Below are 13,112 nucleotides of genomic sequence, written 5' to 3'. Positions count from 1 at the left end.
CCGAAGCAACGGGAGCCAGGACCTTCTTTTTCCTTCAGAGGCAGCTTGCAGTATTTAAGCAGCCTTCCTCCCATGCAAAGGTCTGGATTTAATCTCCTTACAGCCTTTGCAAATGATGCGGTCCCAGAAGCATCTGTTTGAAAGGGCAAAGCACCACGTGGCGACACCAGACTGCCAGAGGCCAAATGGAAACAGCGACAGAGATCTCATCGACTGGCAAAAAGTCGAATGAGGAGGCTGCATCTTGGATGCGAGACTGCTCCGCTAACCCCAGCAAATCCCACGTGAAATTTTCTGGACAAGCTGGTTTTCATGCACTACTAAGGCAACCTACATCGGAAGGAGATGTATTGTCCTTTCCTGCTACCAGCCCTGGGGGAAAAAAACCCAAACCAGAATCCTCCACCTTGCGAACGGCAGAAAAGGGAACCGGCTTCCTCCACCTTAACCTGCTCAGGGCACCACTACGGTTCGGGGCTCCCCGTTTTGCTGCAAGCTTGATATTTCCGATGATGGGTTTCCACGTTGGCTGGCTCCATGCACAGCAGCTGCAGCCCAGGATTTTATGAAGCTGGCAGGAAACGAGGAAGTGGTAGCTCCCCTAAAATACCCCAAACAAGCACCGGCGGTGCAGGCGGGCTAGCTTTCCGTGCCGTCCTCCCCAGGCTAATTCCACCCATTGCCTTTCTAGCTCCAAGGCAGTTCAAAACACACCTGCTGCTAACAAATTTAATACACCGCTTTTGTGGCAGTCATCAGTAGCGTTAACTGCTTAGAAAATAACCCATCCATCATCCCGGCAGACGACACCGACGCCGGTGCCAGCGGGCCCTCCCGCGAGCCGGGCGTGAAAGATGGGGATGCCGAGATGAAGATGAATGACTCTCCCCCAGGTGAGCAGAGCGTGGACGACCAACGCCAGCATGCCGTTGATGCCATGATGCCTGTATTGCAAAGACTTCCCCAGCAATGTATGTACAGATTAAAAAAACAAAACCAAAAGAGTGAACTGCAACTGCACTGGCTTGCCACCTTCCCACAGCAAACCGAATACTCGTTCACAGACCTTGATTAAACAACATTCACGTGAGAATGTGCAAAGAGTCATTTTAGATATCCAAAGAGATTATTTTGTCTACAATTTGAATTACTGCATATGTCACTGCTGGCTCCACCTATAATTAAGGCTGTCTAACATGTTCCATTAAAGTGCCCCGATTTCAGCAACTTAAGACTTTCCCGTACTGTAGTCATCCCCGCTGAAGTTTTCCGTGCATCTCCTCACTTCTCCGAATGTTTCAGTGAAAACAATTCAGCCGTTTTTCAGAACCAGGCTGGGAAAGTGAGTTTTGGTCCGTGTTAAGAGATCTTCTAAAACGTTTCCTTGAAGTCTTCTGGCATCGCCGTGTTGGGAAGCAGGAACTGGACGCGTGGTCCTGGCATCAGAGATGCCCGCTGTCGTCTCCAGGAAAATCCACCCAGGTCTAGCAGAGTTGTAAAGATGATGATGATTACTCTTTCTGCCACATCGGTATAATTATCCCCTACTTCCTGGACGTTGACATTCATATCGAAGAGGCTCTGCAAGGTCACACACACACGTGTGTGCACACACTTCTCTTTGAGGAGCTTCCAGCATAAGGATGACTTTACCAAAAGTCAGAGTTCCCATTGAGGACAGGAAGAGACTGGACATTTCTCTTCCCCCTGGCTCTTTTATTATGCTCTGAAAAGTTTAAATTGCAGCGTCTCCGCGGGGTCGCACGCCTATCCTACAGAGCACTCTCAGCATCTGCTTAAGGGAAATGACCGTATGCTTTACGGGAAGCGAGTGGCGCTATTCAAGCACAGGGTCGAGCACCTTGCAGGATCGGAGGCAGATTGCACTGAAATCTGAAGCGATGGTAACCAGGGCAAAAAGCCGCGAGATCAAAGAGCAAGGGCAGACGTGTCGTACAAGATAACGGGGTTTCGAGCTCCACGCTGGCAATGCTGGGCCGGGCCTCTGCCGGGGAAGAAGAGAGGCTTCTTCCAACTAGATCCAGAAGAAGATTTCAGGACAAACCAGGTTCCCGGGCACCTGGGGTAAAGTGCCAGGGCTGCTCCCCCTGGGATGCTTCGTTTGGGAGCTTCGGGGCAAGTGGCCTATTTCAGACAAGACAGCGCGTTAACAACAGCAGCCGCTGATTAGCCGCAGCCACCCTAAAACCTCCGCCGACGGTAATCCTGCTCCCAGCAGAGGAGGTGTTGTTGCACTAAGCGTTGCTCAAACTGTCTTCAGTCACGTGCTGAACTTTATTGCTTCATGAGCAAGGATTTAAAACGAGGGCTGGGGGATGGTTTTAGTGTCACGTTTGACAAATGCTTTGCTGAGGTTTTGTGCTCATCTGCAAAGGCTCAGATGGCTTCCCGAGTCCCGATGTGTGTATACGAGCAGCTATAACATTTCACAGGCTCGTCCTTCAGGCGCACGGTCGGCATTCGGCTCCGCACAACCCCAGGATAGAAAGCGGCCCTCGCGGGCACCCAGCTCGCACCAGGACACCAAGAAACGGCTATAAAGTGTAATCAACTTATATTTCTGCAATTCATATTCAAAATGCAGTAGATGGTCTTCCCCGAGATGCCAGTGCTGGCATGCAGATCGCCACGTTAACTGGAAAGCTGCCTTGATTTTAGTTTGGTGACTTCGCTGCAACCGTCTCCAAAAACAAGCTGGTGCAGCACAGCACAGACTCCTTCATGCATCTCCGCAAGAGACATATGGCCCATTGTAACAGAAAATAATCCCAAGGATATTTCAAGTCAATTGTAGGGTTTAGGCAAATCCTAGACATTGTATTCTTTCTGCTATCTGTCTTTCCTCTCACGAATATTAAAATCCAATTAAATCCCACAGTTACCAGATAGCTGCATTACCATGAAAATGCACAACGAAACCGCTACAACCTAGACCTTATCATTATTTGACATAATTATAGGTTGATCTGGAACGATGCCACGGTTATTAGCAACATCTCTAGTGAAAAGGAAAGCTCGCGCTTGGCCTCGGGTCAAAACAAAGCCGTGGCCTCGACCGGTTCCCGGGCTGGATGGGAGACTTCCACATGCCAAAGTATTTCTCGGTCTCTGGACTTAAAGCTCCTTAAGGATTAGACAGCTGCAAGAAGCTTGATCCTCCCCAGCACCAGGAGCGGAAAGTTTGCTCCGCGTGCGCTCTCCAGCTCTCCCGAGCGACGGCTGCTGGAGGCACGCGCCAGGCATCAGCGGTTGCTGGGCCGAGGGGGAGAAAGCCAGCTAGACGAGGAGAAGCCTTTCTTCCCCATTTGAAGTGCCCAGGCATCTGCCCGCCTGCCTTTATTTGCAACAACAACATCTTAAAAATTAATTAATGCCAGCTGGGCTGCCCTTCACCTGCCAGCAGCACGAACGGCAGTGGTAATGCTCGGATAAAGGCGAGAATAGCAGGCAACGGAGGCCTCGATCGACACTCTTTATGCTTGCCCTGGCACCAAGCGGCGGCTCTTGAAATGAAGCAATTTATTTTTAATTTAGCCCTTTCCCTTCCTAGGGAAAGGCAGCCCACAGCCCGTTAACCTTCGGCCGTGCTGCCATGAGGGGCGGCAGTAAAAGGCTGGCGTCCCCCCGCCTCGCTCGGGCAAAGTGTTGCTCGGCAGAGAAGCTGCCGGGGATCGAAAATTGCAGCTAGAGCCGCGCTGAGAAGTGAGGAAAGGGGCCAGAAAAGCCGGATACGGTCCCAACGGGAGGCAGGGTAACGCAACTGGTTCAGCACAGGAGAGAGAGCCCGGAGCCAAATTAAATCCACGGTAAATCGCTGTATTTCCAGAGCGGCTGCTGGTCGCCGGAGGCAAGCGGAAGCAATATTGGCCGCCGAGACGAGCGAGGGTGGTGGCATCTAGCGCCGCGCGTTCTCCCTGCCAAACCCCGTCAGAAACCCTTACACAACCAAATTAAGGTTAATTCAGCCATTTCAGACTCCTTCATTTCATCCACTGCCGTAATCGCGCCTGCTGGCAACTTTCTATTATTTCCAGCCCCCGGTGGGAGAGGTCCCGCTCCACCTCCGTGCCGGGCTCATAAATCAGTCATGCGCCAGAGGCGCTGGATTGCAACTCCGTTTAATGGCTTTTTCCTAAATGACAACAGGAATCTCTGGAGATGCAGCCGGCGCCGGATCTCAGCCAGCACGCTTCCCAGTCCCCGCGACTCATACGACTGCCATGGGGTTTGCAGGCGGCGTGGGACGGATGGATCGAGCGCTTCCTTTCACGGAGAACGGCTGCACGTGCCTCTTACGGCAAGGGCCAACTCCAGCCATTTCCCCCTAGCTTATTTTGAGGCAAATAGTCTGCTTGCATTTCCAACCCCCCTAAGCGCCAGGCTGCTTCACGGCGATGCAGGCACGTGAAAGCAAACGACGTGCAAATTCCCTCCCCCTCCGCCAAAAGCTTTGCAAAAACAGCACCATGCCAGGGCGCGTGCCCTACCGACCCTACGCAACCATGGCCATCCCACAAGGAGCCGTGGGAACTGCTGATGGCAAAGCCAGCGACTCCAAAAGGAGTCCTTAGGAACACAAAATATGGCTGCACGTGCGGGGCGGGGGAGCAACAGGTAGTACACGCCACACGGATGAACCTGCAGTCCGGAGCGTGTCCGCCCAGCAGGCGCCTTTCCAGCTTTCTTTCTGGGGGCGTTTAGATGGAGGTGACTTGAAAAGTAAAGCTGTCCCTATGCACAGGACGTGTGCGCGCCCCCGCTTATCCGCTCAGGAAGCCGGATCCATTGAGCGTGGTTCGGCCTTCCTTTCTCTTGGGGTTTCTTGCCTCGCGGGAGGGGATGAGGAGGGCGAGGGATCCAACACGGCCTAGCCCCACGCTGCCAAGAAGGTACTGCAGAGCAGGTCGGCATGGTGCCACGGGGCAACGCCGGGGACAGGGGCGGTGGACACCAAGTTCCCCCTTCCCTCTGCCTCCCTGGGAAGCGGTGAATGCCAGGCTGAGAGCGCACCGGTCTCGACTGTGCTGCCAAAGATGCAACGGGCAGGGAGTTTCAAGGCCCCTGCAGAGCACACCTGGAAGACAAGGCGAGCGACGCATTTTTCAGGAGGACGGGGAGGTTTAATGATGAAGGCACTGAAGTCAGGAGACCGGGTATTTGGAAGCATCGCAATCGGACTCTTTTCTGCGCGCGCTCAATGCCTGGCGCAGGTATAAAAGACACAGCCGTGCTATCGCACGTCAGACACGCGGCCCCCGCGCACCTCCCCTCCGCCAGCCAGCCCCATCAGCCAGCCGATAGCGATTACAGGATCTCTAGTTAAGCTCACCGTCTCATTTCTTTAAGCTCATTAAGTGCTGCGTGCAGCCAAGCAGGAACAAAGCCGAACCGCGTGGAGCTGGGCCCCAACTGGGCCAGGCTCTGGCAACGCTGGCTAAGGGCAAACGTATGCCTAACGTCAGGAGATGCTTCCTGGGAGTGGGAAATCATTCCTCGGCCTCTTAGCTACCAACAGTGACTCAAGCCTGGGCAGCTCCTGCAAGGACAGAGAAAGCAGAGCCGAGCGCGTCTTTCCCAGGGCCCTGCCCAGGTCCCACGCAGCATCTGTTAGCAGCTCCACCAGATACTCTCATTATGTGCTGTACAATTGTTTGGGGAGAAAGGGCAACGCTCGACGTCCCTTTCCTCTGCCCTCATCACCCACCTCACTCCACGTCACGGACACCAAAACGTCCCCTCTCTTTATACGAGATAAGCTTGCAAATTGACCTTGGAAGAGCAAGGATGGGAAATGGTTGCATCAGGCTCCATTCTCACAGGCGCGCTCTATCGAAAAAATAATAGATAAAGGCTGGCAAATTGAAAGGAAAAGAAGTTACCTGCCTGGACGGCACATGGGAGACCTGGGCTTGTTTCCCTGCACCCCTAGAAGTCTCGTGCGACTTTAGGGCATGTCTGCTGCAACGTGATGCAGACAGATGAAGATGCCACCGACTCTCCCGCTCCCACTCTCAGGCTGCAGACCTGGAAACGCACCTCTGAAGCAGTTTGGGGCACATCCCCTGGCTCCAGCAGCTCTCGAGACCCGTCCCAGGTGCTTAAGCCCCGTCACCAGGGATGCCTCCAAACCAGCTCCGCTGGGGTATTTCTGAGCCTGAAGTACGTGATGGGAACAGGTGTGCAAGGAGCATCTGTGCTGTGGCACGGGCAGGCATGCCCTCTGCGATGGATCTGCGAAGCTATTTAAACACCCAAAGGCCCATTAGAAATGACTTGGCCAGTGGGAGTGGGGCACCTAAGTCCCTTTACTAATTAATCCTTTGATTGTTCAGTGTCTCGGTGCCCTGTCTGCTGAGCAGGGGGAGCAGCACTGTCCTGCCGTGCAGGGACCGTGACATCCTTCAATACACAGAAGCACCCTGGGCTGATAAAATTCCTGCTTTAAAAAGAAGGGGACGGTCCTCTGGCCTCTTCAAAATCCCTCCACCGTGCCAGCCCTTGCAGATGGAGCAGAAGCCCACTCGTGCACAGCCCTCAGAGCTCACCAAGAGAAGGAAACGTCTCCTTTCTCACCACATCCCGATAGCCCAGATGTTGCAGTCAAGCCACACGCTGTGAAGATCCCATTATTGTGTAAATACTGCAGTGTGCTACAAAGCAGGAATGACTACAAGATACGCCAATAAATGGCTTTAAGTAAGAATCACTCTGTGGATTTCTCCAGCCTGTGCAGTCAGGAGCAGGGGGCCATAACAGGCTTTTTTGGGCTCAAAAAAAAATTTTAAAGTCTATGGCATTCAATAGTATAGACTAATTGTCCCCAGGAACAGAGTATTTTGTAGGCATTAGCATCTTTCAGGTTGTTTTTCTTATTGCATTCCTGCTCTCTCTCCAGTTACTAATTCATAAGATTCAATAATAGAAAATTGACTGTAATTAGCCAATCTCCCCAACATCAAAGAAAGCATTGAACCACGACGGCAATAGTCTTAGGCAAAGTGCCTATGGGAAAAATCCATCGGTCAATTAGCCAGGCCGTTGTGCACGAGGGGAAGGAAAACTGGCTTCTCCCTTCAAAATGCACACAAGCAAAACCAAGGTCTGCGGGGGCTGTGCTCCGAAAGAAAGCGAGCGGCACTTGAGGAAAAGGCTTTGCTACACCACCTAGACAGGTATCGGGGGACCGTGGCCGAGACTCATCTATTGCCCACCTGCCAAGGTCCGCAGGACACTCCCTGTCCAGCACCCCCCAACATCAGAGCGCCGTCAAGGGAAGAGATCAGGCCAGACGCCCACCCTGTGCCGCGAGCCGGAGGTCTTGCTCGCACCGCGGCCATGCAGCTCTGCGGCGGAGGCAGCCTACACAGCCGTGCAATGCCCCGTGCAAATGCAACGCACCTCACGGGTCTCCGAATATCATTGCCCGTCACATCCATCGGCTGCCCAGATCAGCCGCTGGGGATTGGCACCCACCAGCCCAGCGCCTGTAAAGCAACCACCGCGGTAGCCAGCAGTCCTCAGCCCCCAGACATCACGGCCAGGTTGGCTGACCATGTGCAAAAGCTGCATGCGGTGCTCCGGTGTCACCCTCCGCTGCCAGATCATCAAAACCATCAAGCTCCACCAAGCCTCCTTGTTGCAACTGAAGGGCCACACGGTCAAGTGCTCTTGTGTGGCAGGCAATACCCTGAAGTGCACTACTCTAAGCTGGAGAGCTGAGCCATTAGCACGGTGAAGAGATGCTGCCAGGGAAGTCAGCATAACCCTAGGAGCCTGGCTTAGCTGCGGGACTGAACGAAGTGGCTGGTGCCCCTGTTCTCCTGCCCACACCAAATGCATCCATGCTGTCAGGCAGCCTGCTGCTCTGTTCCTGCCCAGACCAAAGGTGCATTGCAAATCAGCAAAAACAGGCTGTCTGCCAGGTCCCCGGCCCTGCTGGGAAGCAGACTGCACGGTATGGCGAGTCCTGCTCGCAGCAGAGGTAATGCACACCGAAGCCAGAAATCTCCCCTCTGCTCAGCTCCACGGCAGCTGCTCAAAGACTGACCTACAGGAAGGGCAAAGAGCAGGAGCAAGAGACACCAGATCGACCGCGGGCAGCAGAAAGGGAACGGTCCTGCCGGTCAGCTCCGGTGCGAGCAGTGGGCTAGGACGGTGGGAACGGGAATGGTTATGCCTCTGCCACCAGACTGACCACAGGCCACCGTAGCCGTGATGACCAGCCCAGCAGTTGCATGCTACCAGCAAATCCCAGGGACCACGGAGGACGACAGGGGCCGTGAGACTTCCCCAGAAAGCCCTCCCCGTGATGACACGGAGTCCCACAGTCCTCAAGTGCCGGCCCAGAGCTAGCGGCACCAAGGCCCGAGCGCACCCGCACCCACGGATGCCATCCGCCCGTCGGCATCACATCCGACACGCTCCTAGGAGGGAAGGATCCACAGGCCCAGCTGCACCACAGGGGAAGTCCCCAGAGTGCGACACTCGCTCCCAGGCCCAGACAGACGCTGTCATCTCAAGGCTGGGCAGGAAACCACTTTCCACTCTCAGGAAACCGTGAGCTTGCAAGTCTTCAGCATCACAACAAAGCCAAGACCTTTCAAAGGGAAGCAGGTGGGAAGGCAGAGAGAAGAACCAAGTGGTTTGGGCACGCATCTACAGAAGGGAAGACCGAGTCCTGAGCCCCCCAACTGGGCTAGCCTCCCACATCCCAGGCAAGGATACTGGTTATTCTGGAGCAGGCCTTGTTTTGACCAGAAATTACATCTCTGACCCAAAATCAAGACCTGCCTGGGGGGAAGCAGCCAATAAACCCTTCTGCGGCACCGTGGCGTGGTGTGGGCAGCTGCCCTTCACAAACTGCCCCATTTAATATAGGCTTCCCCCTCGGTACTGAACGGGATGACGGTGCTCATCCAGCCTCCACAACCCATTCGGCTTTAGCCTCTCCGTTCCCACTGCTGCTATTTTTAACTGGAGTCCTGGTGCACTGTAGTTTCTCCGATTCGGTCTCCTCTCTCCTAGCAGCTCCTGAAATTATCCAGTTTCCATGGCAAAGAGGCAAAACTGCCAGACAAACCCAAAGCATACTGGCAGAACCGCGCAGGGAAGCATGACTCGGGCATGCTTCGCTGCACCCAACGCTGCCCATTACCCTGGGATTCAACAGAGGGGGAAAAACAGGCAAAATGAAGAGTCCCTGTTAAAAGCACCTCCCGATTTTTTCAGAGCAACTGATTTTGGAAATGGTGGAGGGGTTGCATTTTTTTTTTTTGCATCATAAATAGTTTACCAGGCCTTACGTTTAGGCCAGCGGAAACATGTGCACCGCTCCACACGTTACCTTGTCAGTCTCCTGGCAGACCTCTGGAGGAAAACCGCGTCCAAGGGTGTGACGCGGGCCACGCAAAGCAGGAAGGTGACCGTTTTCTCCAGGTGAACAGAGGAGGATGTGTCAAACACATGCATAATTTTCATTAAACCTGCGAGCTGATATTTGTCAGGAATCTTAACTGCAGTATGTATGTTTGTACTGATAAACGCCCACAGGATTAAGATAATCAGGAAAGACAGTGTATTAGCAAAACGAGTCTCCGTTCTACCAGCAGTAATTCTCATCAAATATTGGACCAGTGGATAGGGTTGGCACGTGAACAAGAGCCTGGATTCAGGCATCGCAACCAGGAGGATACGGTCCGAGAGATTCCCTGGCACTAACCTCGTGGGTTAGCAATCCAGGAGTGCCACATTTTAAAACGGCAGGGATGTTCTCTCAATTACTTCGCCTACACGAGGAGCCATAGGCATTTGAGAAAACCCCAGCAGCCGTCCACAGGTCAAATTCTGGGCAATTAACACAAATATGCAGCGCTGAGTGATTAATTCATCTTTGCAACAATGAGGTAGGCAGTTGGCATTACATATCAATAGTATTTTAAATGATAGGGAGGCTGAGGGAGCAACTTGACCAAGGCACCGAAAGCAGAGAGGAGCAAGGAGGCAGGCTCTTGATCTTCTCCGGAAACCTCCCTGCTGCATGATCTGATGCCAAGGAGGTTTCTGGGCCCAGCAAGTACCAAGGTGCTTCTGAGTTGAAACTCAAAAAAAGCCATGCAAATAGATCCCAACCACAAGCAGGAAGGAAACAGAAGCTCGTATGAGATTGCCTGTGTCACCGTCAGCCAAAAACATGTTAAGAGGATTTCTCCTCAACAGTGGCGACCACAAAGGATGATCCGGACCAGGGATTCTCAACCAGGATCCTCTTAAGGGTGCCATATTAGCGCTGCTAGGTGCGCAAACCCCCACGTCCAAGTCACAAGATCAACCCGGCAATTTCAAACAGGAGCCCAGAGGGTCAAGCCATGCTGACCGGCTGCGGGCCGAGCTCTTTGCAACAGAAGAATTGCTCTAATATTTCTCCGCTGCAGAAAAGAAGTGAAAGCTAAGAGCTGGCAGTTTACCCGCCGGGGCCGAGTCTAACGGGGGAGTGGGTTGAGTCCAGAAAGGTTGCTGTGGACAAAAGACAATATTAAGAGCCCGTTGCACCCAAGTGTTGTTCACGTGCAAACCTTGCAATGCAGCGTTCACGCGGTGGTGGGAGCAGGCACCGGCTGTCCCGGGGCCAGCGACCAGAAGGGCAAAGGAGAGGAACAGCTGAGTTTACTTACATCAGAGGCAGGGCCTTTATCAGCACCAGGGCAGGAGAAAGTAACAAACTCATGGCACCGCTTGTGCACAACGAAGCAGCAAACTGCAAAGAGAACGCAGGGGAAGTGTCAATCAACAGGCAAATTAAAGGCTGCGAGCCACATTCATCCAAGGCTCACGGCTTTTCAACAGGCGTGAGCTTTGCACACCGAGATGTGCTGGAACGTTACCTTTCATTTCCCCTTCCTTTGTAAGGCCGGGTTAATTAGCTTCCTCAGAGAGCTGGCTTTCAAAATATTGCTTTAATGTTATAAAACAGGATTATTATTGCTCATCTAAAAGGCTTCCATAATTCCTATGGCAGGTCACTTTTTTTATTTTTTAAGAAAGCCCATGGAAAAATTTCCAAGTCTTGGTGCCTCCCATGAGCCAGAGATCACATCCCAGTACAAATTTACAGCATGGAAAAGCTGGACATGCATCACAAGCCACAGCTGAAACCTGGTTAGCATCTACCCCACTCGGCTCTTAGCATCCTCATCGCATGTGCGCAGCAGCTCTCGCACGTGCAGCTCCTCCAGCCTGCAAGGACACTGCCCATTTTGAGAGGACCGTGCTGCAAGATGGATCTGGGCAAGCATTGGACTAAATGCCCGGTGAGGCCCCTTCCAACCCTGCAATTCTGCCCTCAAAAGTCTGGTGCTGAAACGGCTACCTCCAAATAGAGACTATGGGGTTATACACTATATTCAAGATCTCGATTTTAAGAGGGACACTGGTTCATCTTCCTCCCAAACCTCTATATGCTTTTCCCCACCTCCCCAAGTTGCTGACCAAGAAACTGCTCATCCCCTCCCCTCCTCTAGGCTTTTATATCACACGCTAGAAATGCAACCCCGGTTGAAAGCTTTCATGGGGAGGTCGTCTTCTCTGGGAGCATCACCGTCAAATGCATCGCACTATAATACCCATGTAGATTCCTCATGTTAAATCATATGACCTGATCCAGCAAAGTCATTACCTGGGACTCCTATATCCTTCAAAATGTGTCTGTGTTTAATGACCATTGAAACACCATTAGAAATCTGGTCTCACTTCTTTGCAGGGCCACATGCAGGCACTTAAGTGTCCTGGTTTCTCTGAGTAAAAGTCAAGTGATTTAAAAATCAAATCCATATTTAGATATCCACACAGCGAAGGCTGAAAATGTTGGCCTGAGTGCTTGTGTACATTGGCAAGCTTTACACTGCCCTAGCAAAAAATAATTGATATTTACTATCCTCGCCTGGCATTTTCACACCAGCATCTCGTAAAGGGAAATACAGGCTTCAGGGTACTCGGAGTCAGATATCCAAGGTGTAGACGCAAGCAAATTGCGAAGGTATAAAACAAGATGACACGGCACCGAGCCCAGAGCTCAATCCAGGCCTGCAAACAAGACAGAGGAAAAATGGAGCAGTAGCCTTGGAAGAGTCCTGCTGTCTTAATCCAAGCTCGTGCATCGAATCGCTCACGCCCCGCTAGTGTCAAAGGGAAGGGCCGTGCAGTGGCTGGACACAGACCCTGTCAGGTGCCTGCCTCCAGCGCAAGGGCTCGAACGGCTCAGCGAGGCGCTCGGCTGCCACGGCATCCCTGAGCAGAAAGACCGTGCAGGCTTGCACCCATCGCCGCAGGAAGACAGGGTGGACCGTATCTCAGCTGAGCGCCTCTGGAGTGAAAAATGGGAGGTAAATGGGTTTTTACCACAGCTGGAGGTAAAAAGCCAAGGCTCAGACTCGGCGCCCCTGCAGCAAGGGCTGAGACGCTTCCCGGGGGCTACCCGCACACGCTGCGGTTGCCAGCACAGATCAGACTTGCACGCGCATCCCCCATCTGAACCGAAGGCAAAGTCATTAAGCTCAAAGTCAGCAGTGGCTCTAATTGCATGGGATTTCATGAGCAAAGACCAGCTGTAAGGCAACCCTGACAACCCTCTGGCTTCATAACCCTCACGGCCAGTCTTTGCCCCTGCAGCAAACCCGTTTCCCTAGAGCGGCTTGCACACCCAATTCAGGGGCAATCAGGAGACGGGCTGGCCGTGACAAGGTGACCTGGAGAGATGGGGGACACGGGCGCATGCAAAAATGAAAACTCAGTCATACAAATGAGAACTCGGGGGACCTAGGGGAGGGCCAGCGATCGCTGCAGCAATTGCTCGCGGTGGAGGGCGCGGGCCCTCCCGTTTCCCGTCTGGCAGCTTTCCAGTAGGGAAGAAATGGAGGCAGACCCTTAACGAGCCCCACGACTGCTGCCCACATCTCCCCTTCCTCAGACACTTTCCCTGGTTGCTCCACGTTCTCCAAGCACAAGTTTGTCTTGAACCACCGAGTCTCCCTCAGCAACTCTCCTCTGCCTCCTGTTCACCTAATGAGTATACAGAGGCGGCGGCAGCATCTGGGGAG

General features: G+C 53.1%; 1 protein-coding gene across 1 annotated transcript in view; it reads right to left on the bottom strand.

Annotated features, from left to right (window-relative positions):
• PRKCB (protein kinase C beta) overlaps positions 1-10,790 on the bottom strand; it is a gene marked incomplete at its 5' end in the record, with an annotated part of 114,136 nt that extends 103,346 nt beyond the window's left edge. The window contains one exon of the mRNA XM_019512587.1: positions 10,692-10,790. Coding sequence (XP_019368132.1) covers positions 10,692-10,790 — 99 coding nt within the window. The remainder of the gene's footprint in view (positions 1-10,691) is intronic.
• Positions 10,791-13,112: the final 2,322 nt, after the last annotated feature.

This window comes from Gavialis gangeticus, unplaced genomic scaffold (assembly GCF_001723915.1).
Source record: "Gavialis gangeticus isolate Ggan-Ray unplaced genomic scaffold, GavGan_comp1, whole genome shotgun sequence".
NCBI lineage: Eukaryota > Metazoa > Chordata > Crocodylia > Gavialidae > Gavialis > Gavialis gangeticus.
The sequence above is the reverse complement of the archived record's forward strand: the minus strand, read 5'-3'. Positions and strand labels throughout refer to the sequence as shown.